The sequence below is a fragment of the Eschrichtius robustus genome, chromosome 16 (assembly GCF_028021215.1).
Source record: "Eschrichtius robustus isolate mEscRob2 chromosome 16, mEscRob2.pri, whole genome shotgun sequence".
Lineage (NCBI taxonomy): Eukaryota > Metazoa > Chordata > Mammalia > Artiodactyla > Eschrichtiidae > Eschrichtius > Eschrichtius robustus.
The window spans coordinates 49,998,816-50,017,729 of record NC_090839.1 but is presented as its reverse complement, the minus strand read 5'-3'; the positions used below and the strand labels follow the sequence as shown (position 1 = coordinate 50,017,729).

Sequence of the window (18,914 nt, the reverse complement as noted above, 5' to 3'; positions counted from 1 at the left end):
GGCTCCACTGATAAGCTCAGGCCCACCCAGGATCACCTCCTGTTTGATTAACTTTAAATCAAGTGATTATGGTTTTTAATTACATTACAGACTCACGTCACCTTCGCCACGTAACATCCAATGACAGGAGGGGCACCCCACGGTGTCCACGAGAGGGACTCGCTGGGCGTCATCATAGAGCTGCCTGTCATGCCTGGTCCTCAGCACTTTGTACCCCCAGTTTGAAGGGAAAAAAGAGAGTGAATACGGGGATGAATATCAAAGAAAAAAAGACAGTAAATTACAGAAGTGTATTAGGCAGCGTTCTCCAGAGAAAGCCAGTCGGATAAACACAGAGAGAGAGATTTGTTATCGGAACTGGCCTGTGCTCTCACGAAGGCTGAGAATTCTCACCGCCTGCCATCTGCAGCCGAGACTCCGGAAAGCTGGTGACGTAGTTCTGGTTTGAGTCCAAAGGCCGGAGAACCAGGGGCACTGGTGGTGTAGGGCCCAGTCCGAGGGCAGGAGGAGACGGCGGTCCCAGCTCAAGAGCCGGGCAGAGAGAGTGAATTCTCCCTTCCCCCACCTTGTTAACTCCCATCCCCACGTGTGATGCCACCAAACTGGGAGCTGGGATGGCCGGGGGCACATAGCAGGTGGTGGTGGGGCTTGGATGGAAGAAAAGCCTGGGGTCGCCTGTCTGGTGAGGAGGAAATCGTCCGAGGCCTGAGGGCACCGGGGAGCCCAGTGGGCGCTGTGATTGTTTTCCCATTACCATCCTAGGATAACGCTGATTGTAGAAAGATGGGAGCAGGAGCAGGGAGTCGGGTAAACTAAATTTCATTTCTTTTCACGTGAGGAGTCAAATCCAGATATATTTGTTGTAAAGATGTCCGCTTAAACTAGCTAATAAAAATAGCGAATAAAAGAGCTAACATCTAACTCTTCATACTTATTCATGTGTGCTTTTTATATTTTTATATTTATCTATGGAGTAACCTTCTGTTTCAGGTGGCCGCATATGGAAAAGTAAGGAAAGTGTTTTCTGAAGCTTACTGACTAGCGCAGAGCCTTGTTGTGCAGTTTCTCTTGCAGCCAACCCCGAGCCCAACCTTAAAGGAAGAGAATTCTGGAAAGGTCGTCCTGGCTACACGAAGCAGACACTGTGCAAACTACCCAGACACCAAACCAGATGACTGTCCTCGGTGGGGCTCTCCGGACACCGGTTACCCTGGCAGCCGCTCCCTCCCCTTCTGCAGGCCGCCAGGCCAGGCGTCTACCTGGGAAGCCAGTGTCGGCACCGCCCAACCGCACTGGGGCTTGGGTCCCACTCTGCACCTGTCCCCCTGCAGACAGTCACCCACCCTGGGGAAATAAAGTGCAGGCAGTGATGCCAGCAGAGTCTATTACTTATTGTCGTGAGTTAATTATTCTAAATTAACAACTATCCTGTTTACAGATGTTAACAGAAACAATTTAGGGACTCCTACTGCAGCAGTTAGCACCCAAAGATTGAAATGATGATCTGAAAAAAAGAGGAATCAAAATTACACATTCCTGCAATTGGTTTATTCAAAGCTTACTTGTCAACCAAAGAACAAGCCATAACAACAGGAATATTGATGAGTTTAGCTTAATAAGGAAAAATTCTAATAAGCTCAATCTTTATGCACTAACTAATTTGGAACCACTTACTAGATATTAAGCAAACAACATGCAGAACAGTACGTGGTTTCCCACGATTTGTCTTAGACAAGGGGACAGAATATATGTGTTACCTCTACTGATATTTTACGTGTACTCTGTACGAACACATACACATACTACGTACATTTGCTTATATAATCCTACACCGCTTCTGGAAAGACACGACGGACACGGATGTCACTGGTGGCCTCTGTGGAGGGGACGTGGGTGGTTGTGGGGCAGGGACGAGAGGGAGACTTCACAACATTTTATACCTTTTGGCTTAGAACCGTGTGTAATTTTATCTACTGAGAAATAATATTAAAGAGCAAATTCTAAGACAAGCAGCAATACACCACCGAACGCATACACTAAATTCATCACTCTCCAGGGCATTTGGGGAAATACTCATGGGGTGCTGGGGGCTTATACTGTCACATAACTTTTAAAAGCTTATGAGTGCCTCTCAGCTCAGTTTCCAAACCTCAAATACGCATTTCGGAAGGAAGAGAACAAAGCACAGCCAGAGCTGGGCGGTTTCTTTAAAGGAAGCCTGCGGGGCCCTCAGGGCTAACGGTCATCCAGGCTGAGCTTAGCAGCAAAGAGCGAGATGACGGGGTCATCCCCAGTTTCCAGGGCCAGGTCATACGCTGTCTGGTCTCTTGTGTTCTTCTTCTGAATGCTTGTGTTGCATCTGCGAAGGAAATGGGGGTGAGCGGACGGACTCAGGTCTCCGAACCTTCCCTGCCTTGGAGGCCAGTCTGGGAGCTCCTGGCCCCTGTCCCAAACTTCCCCCAAGAGGCCACCGTGACCAGCCCTCAAGGGCGGCTCTACCCTGAGACCTGAGGGGTGCTGTGATCTCACATGTCCAGTGCCAACCCCGGCCGTGGGTTCCCATTGCATCAATGACCCACAACCAAGTGGGTTTAAGGGGGCAACGTTTTCATTGTGCTTTTAAAAGCCCTTAGTGCCCTGGGAGCCATGGGGGGGATGGTGGCCCCATTACTGGGTCAGCTGTTCTGGAACCAGGACCCTCTGAAATCCTCACAGGCCAACAGGGGGATCACTGTGGCCATCAGTGTCCCTCGGAGGCCAAGGAACATACCCCAGTAAGGCAGTGATGCACTCCCTTCCTGCCAGGCCAAGCAGAGCTGCTTCATGAAGAGCAGTATTTTGGAGCCTGTTTGGATGGGAAAAAATCCCTGGCTAAATCCTTGGTTCGCATCCTCAAGAAACTGGAGAAGAAGCAGTTGACCAAAGGGGCCTTGGTTTCACCCATGACCTATTAAACTAACCCAGGAAAATCTCTTGACTCTGCCCTCTCTGTTCCTTTCCTTGGAGGATTTGGAGGGTAAGCTTTGATATCAGACAGAAAGTGAAAAGCTATACACATATTCATTTTTTAAAGTGAGAAACCCCACAAGGATCTGGTTTGTAGTCAATTTAGCAAATGCTAATAAATACTATGTTAGTATATTTCCTGCAAGAGTTCATGGAACGCGTTGGACACGGTCTCACCCTTGGCTTGACCCTTTGGGCACTGTCTGTATGACAATAACCTTTCAGGGCTGCAGCTCCTATTCTTGTGTAGGGACAATGACCTTGGCTTCAGTGAGTTTGGCTTGTGTGATATGAAAATAAACACCAATCTTAGAACCCAGAGGGCAGGCCCAAGAGGTCAGACAGCATATTTCGCGATGTGCCAGACTGTCTCTACCTTGCCTGGTCAGCTTTGGCCCAGTGAGTGAGCAGTGGATGCTGCAGTGGAGGATGGGGTGCTACCTGCATTCTAGAATTCATGAAAGGCTCCTGCCCAGAGGTGGCAGGAGTGATGGAAGGTGGGAGTCGTGGCTGAAGACAGAGATGAGATGAGCAACTGGAGGTCTGCATTCTCCTGGCCCTGATCTTTCCCTCAACACCCCCACCCTGTCCCCTGCACCTGCAGATGTACCTGCAGCCATACATTTATCCCAATAGAGAAAAAGGATGGTGGCCTCTTTTCTGAAGGAGATAAGCGGAGCCTCTGGCAACTTCCACGCCCAGAGGGAAGCCTTCCACTTGTCCCAGCCTGAGAGCAGCTTCATACACCCACAACCCACCCCACCCCCACCCCAGTTGATAAGCTCCTGTCATACACACAGAATTCCCACTCATCTAGCCCATTCCGCATTCTCAAACATGGACGGATGTCAAAGGATCACACACATCTGAGAAAAATCTGCAGCATCAAAGAAAAATCAAACACAAATGTGAGAAATTAAAAATGACTGAAGACAATATTAGACAAAAAGAGAAGGCTATGAAGAAGAAGCAATCAGAACAAAAAGGAGCTCCTAGAAAGTAAAAATATGACTGTTGAAAGAAAAAGTATTCAGCAGGAGGGTCAAGAAAATCTCTCTCTTAAAACAGAGAGAAAAAGGGAAATGAAAAATATGGGGGGGAAAATTAAAAAGACAGACAGAGGGGGTCAATTCAAGTGGTCCACCATCTAACTAATAGGAATTCTAGAAAGAGAGAATCGAAAAAAATGGAGGGGAGAAAATACCAAAGAGATAAAATTTCCCTGAGCTGAAGAAACACATGACTTTTCAGACTGAAAGGGCCAAGTGGATGAATGAACAACAGCACATGAAAAAAATACCCCTTTGAAATTTCAGAACATCAGGGATAAATGCTTCCAGAAGGAACAAACAGGTCAGAAATGAATAAGAATTTGCTGTCGCATTTTCATGGGCTATGCTGGGTGCTAGAAATCATGAGAGCAAGGCTTGATTATTTTGAACACAGAAATTAATGTCAAGGTATTAGTAGTCAAGAGTGAAGAGAAAAGAAAGTCATTTTTGATATTCAGGGACTCAAAAGTTTTTTTCTACATACCCTTTCTGAAGAAGTTACCTAAGGCCACACTCTAGCCTGACGAGGGTCAAAACCAAGAAAGCAAAAAAATGTGAACGATAACTATAGATGGATTCCAGTGAAAAGAAATCCCATGATGACCACTGTGCAGCAGGGCCAGAGGGCTGTCAGGCAAAATCCGAGTAGGAAGTATACTCCAAGAGGGAAGTCTCTAAGAAAAAAAGCACTGAAAAAGTAAGAAACCAGGTAAGATTATGGATGTGGTGAAGGCGTGTTCTTTTTCAAACCAGAAAAAAAAAAAACAAAGGCAATCAGAAAGTCCAGGAAAATCAAAGTCACACACAAAAACACACAAGTTGTTCATGGCTTATGAAAGAAAATGAAATGTGACCTGATTTTGAATAATTTATGGTGTGTAAGGAGAATCTACTTGACATTTCTGGTAAGAAAATTTTACTTTGAGTGGCCTAAGTGTTGTTTTCTTGAACCTACAAACAAGAAAATGTAATCAGAGTATGCCAATGAACAATATTTATGTAGCTGTTATAATGCAATTGCTCTTCGTGCTTTTCAACTATTGCAATCAACCTATGGATGAAGAATGGATGTCTTCATTATGTTAACACAAGTAAATATAGCTGTGTTGTAAAAAGTAAGCATATACTAATAGAAGTTGTGAGATGGAAGGGGAAGGAAAGGTAGAGGTAAAGGTAGAGAGCACTAATATACACTTATATGCACTTACATCCAGGTGAGTCAAGAGACATCACTGACATCATTGAAAGATGATGATTGAAATAGAGGAGTTTAGGCATATCATTTATATTTTAACAGTAATTAATAAAGAACAAAAACCGGAACAGAATGATCAAAACATGAAGGTCCAGTCAGCAAGCAAAATCATCACCTATGACAGCAAGAATCAGCAGATACTGTCTAAGCATGCTAAATCAAGAGTGATCGGTTTAAGTGTATTGTTTAGTGACAGAGATATAGGTGACACTTGGGAGAACTTTAAAACATTTACATGTAGTTGTCCTTGGAGACAAGGATTGGGGGTGAAGAGGTGAGGGCAGCAGAGGACCGCCATGCCCTTCCACAGGATTTGATTTTTCAATTATGTCCACGTCTCACTTCGACACAATTAAAAAGTGATTTGGTGCGTATGAATAGTTTTCAATAAACATACACAATTTAAGAAATCTTGGGCTTCCCTGGTGGCGCAGTGGTTGAGAGTCTGCCTGCCAGTGCAGGCGACACGGGTTCGAGCCCTGGTCTGGGAGGATCCCACACGCCGCGGAGCAACTAGGCCCGTGAGCCACAACTACTGAGCCTGCGCGTCTGGAGCCTGTGCTCCGCAACAAGAGAGGCCGCGAGAGCGAGAGGCCCGCGCACCGCAACGAAGAGTGGCCCCCGCTTGCCGCAACTAGAGAAAGACCTCGCACAGAAACGAAAACCCAACACAGCCATAAATAAATAAATAAATAAATATTTAAAAATAAATAAATAAATAAATCTTTCTGCCAGACTAGTCATAAATAAGGCAACGTCAGTACGACTAGGCCAGAAATGAATGATGAAATTGGTGACTAAACCTCCCCATACTGCTCTGTACCTAAATCACGTCTGTCCCAGACTAATTCTGGGAGTCTCTGGTCCTGGGGGGTGGGGGTGGGGGCCTTTCCTGACCTCACCACGCTCGATTCTGTTACCTGGCTTTATTTTCTTTGTAGCACTTATCATGCTCTGAAATTACTCATTCATTTGCTTACTTGTTTATTGTCTGTCTCCTCCACTAAACTGTAAGCTCCATGAGGGAAGGGAAGTGATGTCTTCATCACTGCTGTATCTCCATCACCTAGAATGCTGACCAGCACACAGTAGGTGCTCAGAAACCACTAGTAAAATGAATACATCAATGAAAAGAATGAATAGACAAACAAATTAAGGGAAGGAGTATTGCCTCCAAGATTGAAACCCATGTGAATTGCAGGAAAACATAACTATGAACTCTGCATCCACCTGTGGGAGGGTAATCCTCTGCCTGATTCGGGCTCCAGGATCAGAACTGACCAGGTAATGAGAAGGCTTTCCATTTTCCAAAGTAAATGAGAAACTTAGCACTTTCACCGGTTTTGTGTTGCAACAGAACTCTAAGTGTCCAACCACCCTAATGGTCTTAGACCTTATCTAAGTTTAGATCTTATCATTCATGTAATTTCAGCTAACTTATTTGGCCAAGGCTCCTGGTGCCAACTAAATCTGAGTGGTATGATTGGTTAGTTTCTCCTCATATTTCTCCAGAGGCAGTAAGTGAAAATGGCAAGGCCATGTGCCTTATGACAGAATTTCCATGACTTTCCAAAGATCTGCCTTTGGTTTGATACAAACAGTTCCTGCAAGCAACTAAGATTTGGGGATCACGCTTCATATTGTTGTTGTTGGTGGTGATATTATTGTTATTAGTTTGATCAGATCAACATAACTGAGCTGTCAGGCGCGGGGGAGAGTCCCGTGTCCAACAGCACTGTGAGGTCACTCCTTACCACGGACTATGCTGGGCTGACTATTAACGTCTCAGTGTTTGTAAGAACAGCCTGTGGACCCTCGCTACTCAAACTGTGGCACCTGGACCACTGGCATCTCCTGAGAGCTTGCTAGAGATGCTGGATCTCAGGCCCGGCCCCACCCAGACCTACCAAATGTGCATTTTCACAAGATCCTTGGCTGATTTACATACACATTAAAGTATGAGAAGCATTTATCAAGTTCATCTTCTTAGAGTTTGGTGCATTAAAAAAATACACATGCCTTTTCCTTAATGTGAAAACTTGGACTTGGGAAGGCTTGGTGACATCTGTTAACAGAAGTAGAACTTAGAACTTAAATCCAGTTGTAACACCTTTCACCCAGGGCTTCTGTTATTTAAGCCCCACATGGTTATTCTCCCAGAGCCAACTCACCCCCATCCCCATATCCTATGTCAATCAACGTGCAGTTGATACTTTCCATTCAAATCCTGATAATCCTTTTTCATAATCACAGCTTCACGACTGCCACCATTACAGTCCAATCATTAGGCTCTGGGCACTACAAACGATCTCATTTCATCCTCCACTAACTCTATGACCCGAGTTCGATTATCCCCATTTTACAGACGAGAAGACCTAGCAAGAGGAATATGTTCATTTTCTCCACATTTTGCTCTCTCCTGCCTCCACACTGTCCCCTGTCACCACAGAAGACTCTACTTTCCCCTCCTTTAGCACAATTCCTAGTGGTCACATTCAAAGTGTACATTTTTCACGAGGTCTTTCAGATGACCTCTCCTGGGCTCTAAGTCACTTGAATTATTTGTTCATCTACTAAGCACATGTGTGAGTGCCAGCCTGGTGCCCCCAGATGTGCCAGGGCCACCTGGTCACCTGTGACACAGTGCTTGTTCCTCTCTCGGGGAGCTCAGAGGACCTGGCTGTAAATTCAGGGTGGAGGGGTACACAGTGTGCTACGGGGGTCTGACCACGGAGGTCTCAGTCACACCAGACACCAATCTCCTCCTCATCTTTCATCTTTCCTGCCTCCCCAGTGGCATAAATAAGGCTTCACTGTCACTTCACCCCCTCGAGTTCCTGGGGCTTCATCACGCATTTACCATTTGAACTCAGATATATTCACAGGGTTGCGGCATCTCCTAGGTAGACTCAAGACCTTCTGTCTTCACAACTCTCCCCAGACTGAGAGCAGAGTGCGTGTTCTATTTACTCAGTAATGGGGCTGGGGGCGGGGATCGCTGATGGCTAGATTTTCTGGGTTGGTGGTTTCCTGCATAACCACAGTTTGGTTTTGGAAGATGATGAATCATGACTCTGCCAACGCTTAGCTGTGTACCTAGCTCCCCAAACAAGTTAACGGCAACACGGCGAGGGCACGAGACGGAGCGCGTCCTGCCATCAGAACTCCTGCTGTGAGTCTCCTCCTCCGAGGAGCTTGTCATTGTCACGGCAGACCTTCCGGAACGCGGGTGGCACAGCAAGTACACTGTGGTGCCCTGTGAATTTGTATCATAAAGACACTTTCCTACTAATGCACAAGCAACGCAAACTGTTTACTCCAATCTAAGTGTCACGGTGAATTAAGGTACACTCTCTCTCTTTGCAAATCCGGAATTACCTAACAGAATAAATCTCCACAGGTGAACCTCTAAGTAAACGGATGGTTGCATTTTCCTCACTTGCCTGCTAGGGCAGAGCTCAGAGGCTCGATATTTGAAACTGCCAGTGAAGAAGGGCAGCTACTGTCCAAAAGCAAACAGCATCTCTCTCTGTCCCTCTCCTCGCAAGACTTTTTGAATCCGTGTTTCTGAAGTCTGCTGGTAAGAGGTGTCAGCTTTGGTGGAAGATGTGTATTTCTCCTCAGCCATCCCCTTTCTGCTGAGTATGAGTTTATTCTGGTAAGAAAGACACAAACATGGGAACCAGAAACCCTAGGGAGGGGCTTTCTGCTACCTGCCAAGCTGCTGGACAGAAGTTACCTGTATGGAGACCACCTGGGCTGCCTCTCGCCATTAGCTAAACAGGCTCAGGGTGAGAAGAGAATGTTAATCCTTGTTTGCAAAGGACAAGTCACGGAGCCTCTTTTACAGGAAAGTCAGATCGCCAGATGGCTTGTGCCTGAAGAGCTGTAGACAGTGGAGCCTTGAGGTCATGTTCCTGGGTCTACAGAGGTCCAGCTGTGGGGCAGAGGCCGGGTGGACCCAGGCCCAAACCCTGTGAACTAACAAATATAAGCCACACTCAGCAGAACTGGCTCTCAGTGGAAAAATCTGCTTTCTGAACCCGCCCCTCCCTGACCCCACGTGAGCTATATTCTGCTAACAGTAACCATGACAATGCAGGGGGAGTGACAAAGGGCTATTACACACCATTCAGCTAGACCATATAACCACGGCGTTAGACTTAGTAGAAATGCAAGGAGATCACACGTGGATAGATGTCAGTTTACAGAATGGTAATGAAGCAACAATGGAAACTGAGGAACACCAAAGAGAGACAGGTCACCTGTTCCACGTCCAGAGTTAGGTTCATCCTGTTAGCCGGACTCCTCATAAAGCCAGGACTCATCACACTTAAGCAACAATTCAAAATGTGCTCAAGCGAGTTTTGTATCAACCACAAACATTATACGTAAATGCAATTAAAAAATCCTTATCTGAATTATCCAAATATAAAGCGTACCTTCACACAAAACAAGGTGTCATTATTTCTATTAATAATGATAAGTGTAGGAATGTAAATGACGAAGCTGACAAGGTATGACGCCTGTGAACCCCAAGAGAACTTGAGAAAGTAAATTCCAGCCATCAAGTGTGTACACCCACAGGCCAAACACTTTGCTACAAAATTAAACTACTGATAAAAAGGGGGTCGTGTCTACTGACACAGGAGTCCTATTGGGCAGAAACTTCAAAAAACGCACATAGAAAAATTAAGAGAGAGAGATTTTGAATAAAAACGCTAGAGGAAATTTTGAAACAGAGGAGAATAGAAGCAAAGCTATTTAACTTTTGTCCCCTGTGCTCCTTGCCAACCTCGGCAGCGCGATTCACAGAGCGGGGCCCCAGCTGCCTCAGTAACAGTGCGGGCGGCAGGGTGGTTGACCTGCGATTCCCCCAGATGACTTCCAGTTCAACAGCTTGGTCAGCAGGATGTAAGCAGCTAACGGCGAGGACCTGGACTCAAAACACTGTCCACCCCACGTCTCCAAAGTAATTTGCAAGGGAACAGTGGGCTCACAAGGCCGGGTGGGGTCAAGGGTGGGAAAGTAACAAAACCATCCCACGTGACTGGGGATCTCGTCATCCCGCTTCCCAGCTGCGGAAACAGGCAGCAGGAGACGGCGTGATGAACCTACATGCACCGCCTCCCCCCGGGGCTGTTCGCATCCACGGACGACTGGATAAGGTTTTCTTTCTGCAGTAACTTCGCGGGTACATTTCCCACCATGATGAAAATCATGATGAAAACACTGCTTAACACCCAACGGCTAAGGATTTGCGGGCCCACAAATATAAATAAATTCATGAGTTAACAAAATGGACCATCATTTATCAAAGCTCCTAAAAGTTAGACAATCCAGTAGTCCGTTTAAAAACCTTTGCTTTACCCAGATTTGGAAAACAGAAGCAGTTAAGTCTCTCATTAAGGCCAGAATGGGTTGAAATGGTTCCTAAGTGGTTCAGGTTGAACAGGGCCTGCAAACTGACCGCTCAGAGGAGCCCCACCAAGTACCAGCTGGCTGCGACCTCACCCACAACTCTCCCTTCCTCGTGTTTCACTTACGGGCCCCACTGCTGGTCCACATCCGCGCCCCTCTGCACGAGAACCGGGATCGCTTCATGGTGCTTGTTCGTGACCGCCAGGCTCAGAACGGGCTGGTCTTCCTTGTCACTGCAGTTGGGTTCTGCTCCCTGCAGCGTGTAGAAAAGGACAAACTTGCACAAAGCCTAAGCTCAGTGGCACCTGCTCGCCATCCTAGTAAGTATAACAAACCCTTGATGGAACTACACTGCTTTAACTCAAACGAAGCAGGAACCCCAAGACCCAGCCTATAAAGACAGAGCTGCCAAGTCATGTGGGCGATCAAACTTGTGTTTCTGCTCCCCCGGCAGGAGGCCAGGCACCTGGAGGGACAGCCTTGCTTCTTTAGGAAACATCATGGTCACACAGGGTCACAGACCACGGATTCTGTCCACCTTCCTGCACTTTATTTGGGCTCCTGTGCACCTTTCTGCCTATTTTCTTTGCTATAAAAATTAGCAACAGGTAACAATTAATGTAAAGTTTTTGACTAGCCGTTTAGCCCACTTCCAGATGGTTTTAAATTAAGCGGCACTGTGATTATCACAATATCGAACAAAACTTCCGTCTGAAAGAGATGGGGTGGCAGGCCTGGCTGAGAGCCTCAGGGAGGCGTGTTCTTGGGCTGCACTTACTTCATCACGTAGCTGTTCCATCACAGACACTCTTCCTTCCCCTGCTGGTCCGACTTCCTTCAGCAGAAGCCTGTTTTCAGGCTGCGGGATCACAGAAGGTGGTCGTTTCCACGGCCGCAAAATCTTTTTACTGTCACGTCCCACTTGTCCAGGCTCAACCCTCAGGGCAAATGTTTCCTCTCCTGGATAAGTTCTGAGTCCCAGGGACAGGTGAGTGTGAGCACAAGCGTGTATGTGTGTGTGTGATGTGTGTGTGGGGTGTGCGTGTATGTGTGTGCGTGTGTGCGTGTGTCTGTGTGTGGTCTTCAACGGCCAGCAGCACAGATAAACACATCTAATGTAAATCTAGCCAGTCTCTGAGGCCTTGCCTGGGGGAAGGACACCACACTGACATTTTTTCGTGTTATTAAGGACGGGGATGCAATGAGAAACCTCATAAAACCCCAGGAACCACACACTAGTTTTATTATGAACATTTCGAGGAAAAGCAACCAGGTGAATCCTAAAGTTTACGCTGCATGCTTTATAAGGTGTTCGAAATCAGCCTGAGTGTGACCACCTGCCTGCGGAGAACCCCGCCCCCGACCAGGCTGGGTGTCCGTGTACGTGCCGGGAGGCCCCGGGGCCCCCCGTGACTGAAGTGGTGGGGCTGGAGGGGAGAACTGACCCTGTGTCCACCTCCACCTCCAGCTCGCTGCCACAGCCAAAGAAGGCCGACCGGAGGGCAAGGTGGTGGGTGAGCAAAGGCACCCACTGTCTCTCCAAAGCTCCCATTAAAACTATTCATGGTCCATAATTGTGAAAAACAAAACTCTAACAGCTGAGGGAAACCAGGAAAGGGTACCGTGCATGGATCAGAAATGGTGAAGAATCCCAAAGATTGAAAGCAGATGGAATCAGACTGACAGGGAAATCAAAGCCAAGAGGAAAACCAGCTGCAGACCCCAGTCATGTGAGCGTGTTCTCTCCAGGGAGCCCAGCAGGGCGGCGGGCGTTGGGTGTGGCTGAATCCACAGCGTGTTATTAAAGGGCTTTACCACGAATCACGGGGATGGCCGGCATCCTCCCTGCTCTCCCGAGTAGAAGGGCGGGAAGCTTTTGCTCCCTGCTTAAACCCTGATACTATTTTCCATACAGTTCACAATTTGCCTAACAGAGGCCTCTCCTGGGAGCACTGGGCCTGAGAAGGGCGAAGGGCAGAGGCCAGACACGGGACGGGTTTGGAGAGCCAGGAAGGAGCGGAAACCACCACGGCACTCCCACTACCACGCTCACCAGCAGAGGAAAGGCCTTCCCACGCTGGCAACTTCGGGGACCCTCCACCCACAGAGACCGCAGGCCCACAGACCCAGCTGGGCACCCGTGCTAATCAAGCTAGCCCTTCGTTTGTCAACGTGACCTAACAACAAAGGATCATCACATGTTCGAGACAAACCAAAAGCAAGAAAGAGAAAGATGAGCAGATAGAACTGACCCCAGAGGAAACAGGTGATTCAGGAGACTGAGGAGAACTTTAAAATAATTCCAGTGAATAATCTTGAGAGATTTTAAAGGTTCTGCCTCCATAAAATAAAAACACACTGCTATAAAAAAGGGAACAGAAAATGAAAAAGTATTCTTCCCTTTAAACAATCTCAAAATAAAACATTAGATGCACAGCTGAAGAAGACAGCTCTAAGGATCAAGGAGAACACATACCGTAAGCTGCTGCTGCTTCTCTTGAAACGTTTTGGTCTTGAAATTCTTGGTCCTTGTGACTTTCTCCGTGGTGTCTGGGGTGCTCTGGCTGTAGTCACTCACTGGAATGACAGGAGTCGAGGACCAAAGTGAAGCCCCCCACCACTCCCATCATGTAAAGAGCCACTCTCCTGCCATGCCCCCCTCAAGAGGTCGGAAGGAGGAAAAGGCTTTTATTGAAATTTCTATTTGATGAAACCTGGCCCGAAGGACTCCTGGGGCTGTCCTTCTTGGTCCAGAACCAGAGGATGGGGGTGGAGGGAGGGGAATAAAAGGGGCTACAGTTCTCAGGCCCCAAAGAGTACCCCCTGCCCCAATTTATCTCCCCAGTTCCTGTGAAAGACTGCAAAGGTCTCACGCCTGACTCTGGGGAGGCCAGAGGAATAACATGGGTGGAATGTGAAAGTAAGAGGCCTGGCTGGGCCGGCAAATTTAAAGCAGTTCTCTCCATCCTTGCCAAGTCACTGTGTTGTTTTTGGTCAACGGTTCTTTAGGTTTTTCTTTTTTAATTACTATTTTTTCATCCAGGTTTACTGAGATGTAACCGACATCCAGCACTGTATGAGTCTCAGGGGCACAGCATGATGATCTGACTTACATACGCCATGAACTGACGACCACAAGAAGTTTAGTGAACAGCGTCATCTCGTATAGAAACAAAATGAAAGAAACAGAAAAAAATATTTTTCCTCGTGATGAGAACGTGTAGGATTTACTTTCCTGTAACAACATCCATATATAACTGGTCAACCGTTTTAAGGTCCCCGGAAGGGGACAACTCACCCAGGTTGGACCCGCTGCCGAACAGCCCGTTCCCTCCCTCGGTGACACTGCTCAGAAAGTGGTCGCTGAAATTCACCTCCTTGTTCAGGTAAAGGTTCTGGCCAATGAAAAAATTCCAGCACCATGAAAGATGAGGCCGCCGCGTCCCAGCAGAATGATCTCCCTTTTCACCTGCTCCTCTTTCTGTTAACGACAGCCCTGTCTACCCAGACAGTCAAGCCTGCAGCGTGACCGTGCTTGCAGACACCTCCCTCACCTCACCGTGATGTTCCGTCCATTCTGCCTCTTACGCAACTCCTCATTCTGGCCCCTCTTCTCACACCGAGATCATTGCAACAGCCTCCAAACAGCTTCCTGCCAGCCCACCTTCCCTGTGGCTGCCCCAGCCCCTTTATACAATGAATGTATACGTAACTGTGTCCCTCTGTGCTTACAACCCTTCCGTGTCTTGGGATCAGGGTGGCCTGACGGGGAGGGTCAGGCTGCAGAGTCTGTATCCTGGTTTGGTCACTTAGTAGCTTAGGGGCCTTGGAGGGAGCAAGTTGCTTAACTTCTCTGAGCCTCAGTTTCCTCACCCGTAAAGTGGAAATATTATGACCAGCCTCAAAGAGATGTTGTCAAAGCAAAATGAGGTTACATGGATGTCTATAAAATGAGGATGGGTGATACACAGGCCAGACCCGGGATTCCGTATCCACCTGGACCGGTTCCACAGCGTGGCACCCTGCTCCTGCCATCGGGAGCCACCTGCTACTTCCTGAGCACAGAACACGTGGGCTAAGAAAAAACACACACAGAACCTGGGACACATCCCTGACTTCTACGTGATGGACAGCTTATTGCAGATGCTCTTGTGTCTGTCCAGTTCCCCTTAACCAGTCAGGTACCATCCCAGCTGCCACGCTGGCTGCTAACAGCTCACAGCTGACCCCCGTCTCCAGCTGCCCTCAGTAGGTGAGGGCTGACCTGCCCTAGCGGTTATGCCCCTCCCCCCCAGCCTCAAGTGGGGACAACTGTGTGGCGTGACGCCGTGTTCTGCGTCCCTCAGTCCCATTCTCCTGAAGCACCTCCCTGCCCAAGCTCTGCTGCAGCCACACAACCGAAAACACAGCATTTAGTGCTTTCCTTGGTTACAAAGCACATTCACGTGTATCTTCCCACTGGACACTCCCAGCCTCCCTGTGGGTCAGGCAGGGCCCAGGTATCTGTCCCAGTTTTAGAGACATCGTTAGCACCCTGCCAGGTCACGGCCAGGCCCGAGTTCCCCTCCTTTTCCTTGCCTTCTTCACTTTCTTCTCAATCCATGAATTATTCTTTTGTATGTTGTGACTTCTTGTCCAATGAAACTAAAGCTGCCTGTATCAGTTAATGTTTGTCACACACTTATGGGCTCCATGGCAATGTTCCAGTTACCAAATGAGAGGGAAGATCAAGGGAGACATGGCCACAAAGTATGGCTTATTGTTATAGGCAAATAGGTCAAAGTACATATCAGCAAACATTTCTGCCAGTCTTTCGCCTATACTCAGACTTCAGTGGGTGTAAATAAACCTGAGAACTACAGGACCAATAGGGTGGGTGATAATTTCTGTTCTTACGACATCTTTATGTGCCTGAAAGCTGGCTTCTCTGAGGTTTAGCTCAGTTATTGATCTAATTCTATGAAATTGCTGGCCTCCAGTTAAGTCTCATAATATTCTAAACTCTTCCTTTCTATGGATTATGCAGAAGCATTTCAATAAATCATAAGCTACCATTTACTAGGTCAGTCAATTTTGAAATGAATAACTTCCGGCGGTTTTACTCACCTTGTTTGAGACTTGAATATAATTCAGCCTGATGCTAACTTCATAGCCATCCTCACGGACGGTAGCAGAGATGAGCTTGTAAAAAAGTATTAGAGAGAATTCACAACCATGAGTGTGGGACTCAAAGCTCGGAGCCACAGCCAAGAAATTCTGAGATGCTAAGCTGTACATTTAATCAAACATTTAATTAACACAAAGGAAGGCAGGAAAAGAGAAACAAAAACTAGATGAAATAGGACACAAATGGCAAAATGGCAGACACAAATCCAGCCTTCTCTATAATCCCATTAATTATAAATGAACTAAATACTCCAATCAAAGAGCAGAGACTGCCAGATTGGTTAAGAAAGCAAGACCCAAATTGATACTGTCTACAAGAGACACACTTTAATGAAGCCACATGGCTGCAGGTCATCACCTGGCAAAAGGTGACCTGGGGGGGCCAGGCCTTGGCAATCAAGGGCCAAGTATTCAGGTGAGCAGCTGTCTCTGTAAGTAGCGGGAGGAATTTAGATCAATGGGGCTCAGCAAATGCTTTAAGGATCAGATAGTAAATATTTTAGGTTTTGTGGGCCATATGGTCCTTGCTATTGCAGTACGAAAGCAGCTACAGACAATAAGTAAATGAATGAGTGTAGCTGTGATCCAATAAAACTTGATTTACAAAACTGGTGGCAGGCCAGATTTGCCCCACAGGCCACAGTTTGGAGACCCCTAGATTAGGCCAAGGAATTAATAAACCACCAAAATAGATTATCAAAGGAAATTGAGCAACACTTGACAATGACACAGTTCCAATGTTGGCCTAACTTGGTGGCAGAGGAGTGGATGGGCTAACTTTGAAAGGTTCTTTTAGTCTCATGACAGAGGAAAACGTCTTCTCACAGATGTGTGTCTTTATAACAGCAGTATCCCTGGGGTCTGACAGACCTGCTTCAAGTCCTGAATCCCCTGAGACCCAGAGTGTAGTCTCTGGCAGGTCACCACATCTCTCTGAGCCAGTTTTCCTGGATGTCAAATAAGGTGAGGAGGCATGGAAAGCGGGGCAGGAAAAAGAGAAAGGGCAAGCAAAGTGCAATTTCAGGACAGTCCGTGGGGGCAACCTCAGCCTGATCCCACGGGATGCTCCAGAGAGGAAGTCCTGCTCAGAGGCCACCCACCTTTCCCATCCTGGGCTCTGCAATCAAGGCCCGGAATTCAGGGTTGTTCTGAGCATAAGACCGGAGGTGAGCGGAGATATGGTCCACCTGTTTTCTCCAGTATCCTAAAGAAGGAGAGCAACCCAAACACACGGATGATTCTTCTGAGGTGAAGGAGGCAAAGTGTCAGCATGCAACATGCATTTTCAGAGAGCTCATTTCTCTTTGCCAAACTCTGTGATGGTTTTTGCTTTCTGAACCTTGGCTATGTACCAGAATAAGTTCCATGAATATTACAGAATTCCAAAGGAGTGTATTTTGATTGCCATATCTGGGGTCTTTTTCTTTTATTCTTTTAAAATTAACCATATTGAGAAACAACTTACTAATAAAGTGCCCCTATTTTAAAGGCAAGTGCCCCCGTTTTGAGTTTTGGCAAGTGTATACATCCCATCGATATGGAGAGCATTCCCATCACTCCAGAAAGCTTCCTGTGCCCCTTTCAGTCTGCACAGGGTTTAAAATAATTCGAATTCATTGCCACCATTTAAGGCTTGAGAGATTTCACATGAGTCTGGTTTCTCGTGCGCAGGTGGGCGATGCAGCAGCACTGGGCCTGCCCTTCTGCCGGGCCCGGCTGCCTGGGGCCGAGGGGTGGCTGCCCGCTTTGGACGGGGCAGGGCGCTCCAGCCGGCCACAGCCCTTGCAGGCCTGGCTGCCTGCCTTGACTTCCTGGCTCTGCCCTGTGGCCACTTGAGTATGAAAACCTGCATCGGATCCCACCTCATCATTTTACCAGTGAGGACACTAAAGCTGAGAGCAATCGGGTGGCCTTTGCAAGGTCATCCAGACATCTAAATCTTACTCAGCCTTACTTTCCTTACCTGTAAAATGGGACTCATACCTCTCACCTCATACGTTACTGTGACACCAAATAAGAGAACCTCAGTGTCTTAGTTTGGGTTCCCCTGACAGCAGAGCCTGAGACGAATATTTAGGACAGGCAGTTTCTTTTGAAGGTGACCCTGGGAAGCACGAATGATGGAGCAGAAACAGCAGGACAGGGCAGGAAGGGAAGCCAATTAAGCATCCGTTAAAAGCTGGTCAACGCCGTGGGCAGCGGGGCTCCGTCCTGCTGGGACCTGAGAGGAACCCGGCAGAACACACCCCAGGTCTGTGCACTGGACAGAGGGACCGAGGCATTCACTCTCCGCCCCGGGCCCGTGTGTGAGCTCCGGCACTTCTGAACTGCACCCGCCTGTGGACCGGCAGTCTTCTGCTGCTCTGAGGCAGCAAAGCAAAGAGATGCTGTGGCACGTTTGACGAGGGACGCGAGCAGAGATGCGCAGAGCCAAGCACCACGCTGTGCTGGGATCGGGCGGGCAGAGGGGTCTGGGCATCACGAGAGTCGGCTGCGAGTAGCTGACATAACACCAGAGGGAGCACTGAGCCCAGCACAGGGTTTGGCACAAAGTAGGCACATTCATCCCACAAACAGTCACCGAGCACCTCCTGTGTGCCATGCACTATCTGAGGGCTGGGGATACAGCAGTGAACAAAGTGCTTGCCCCTGAGGAGTTCACAGGTGGACCCAGAGAAAATACAGGTAAATAAATAAATACTCAGGCAGGAGTATGCTAAACACGAAGATCTGACTGAGAATCTACAACAGATGTACAATTCCAAGATCAAATGTCAACTCTCAAAAGAGCCTCCAGGGAGGGCATTACGGAAAGGCTGGGAGGGGTGAGGGGGGTCTTCTGGAAAAGGTCCTGGCAAGACCGTAAGTCCTCTTTTGGGGGGTGAGGTCTGCTCCCTCCCAGCTCGGGATGAAAGAGGGGGTTCCAGGGGCTGCCTTCTGCTATAGGGAACTGAGGTCCCATGTCTATTATCTGTTGGTGCCAAGCTAAGCGCCCCAGAACCTGGTGGTTTAAA

At 47.8% G+C, this 18,914-nt stretch overlaps 1 protein-coding gene across 4 annotated transcripts in view; it reads right to left on the bottom strand.

Moving 5' to 3' along the window:
• Positions 1-1,585: 1,585 nt before the first annotated feature.
• Positions 1,586-18,914, bottom strand: part of DZANK1 (double zinc ribbon and ankyrin repeat domains 1) — a 68,386-nt gene continuing 51,057 nt past the window's right edge. For all 4 annotated transcript variants that reach the window (XM_068524103.1, XM_068524106.1, XM_068524104.1 and 1 more), the window contains 7 exons: positions 17,001-17,104; positions 15,841-15,915; positions 14,033-14,129; positions 13,211-13,311; positions 11,513-11,593; positions 10,860-10,987; positions 1,586-2,359 (listed from right to left, as the gene is read on the bottom strand). In XM_068524103.1, coding sequence (XP_068380204.1) covers positions 2,236-2,359; positions 10,860-10,987; positions 11,513-11,593; positions 13,211-13,311; positions 14,033-14,129; positions 15,841-15,915; positions 17,001-17,104 — 710 coding nt within the window. In that variant the 3' untranslated portion in view covers positions 1,586-2,235. The remainder of the gene's footprint in view (positions 2,360-10,859; positions 10,988-11,512; positions 11,594-13,210; positions 13,312-14,032; positions 14,130-15,840; positions 15,916-17,000; positions 17,105-18,914) is intronic.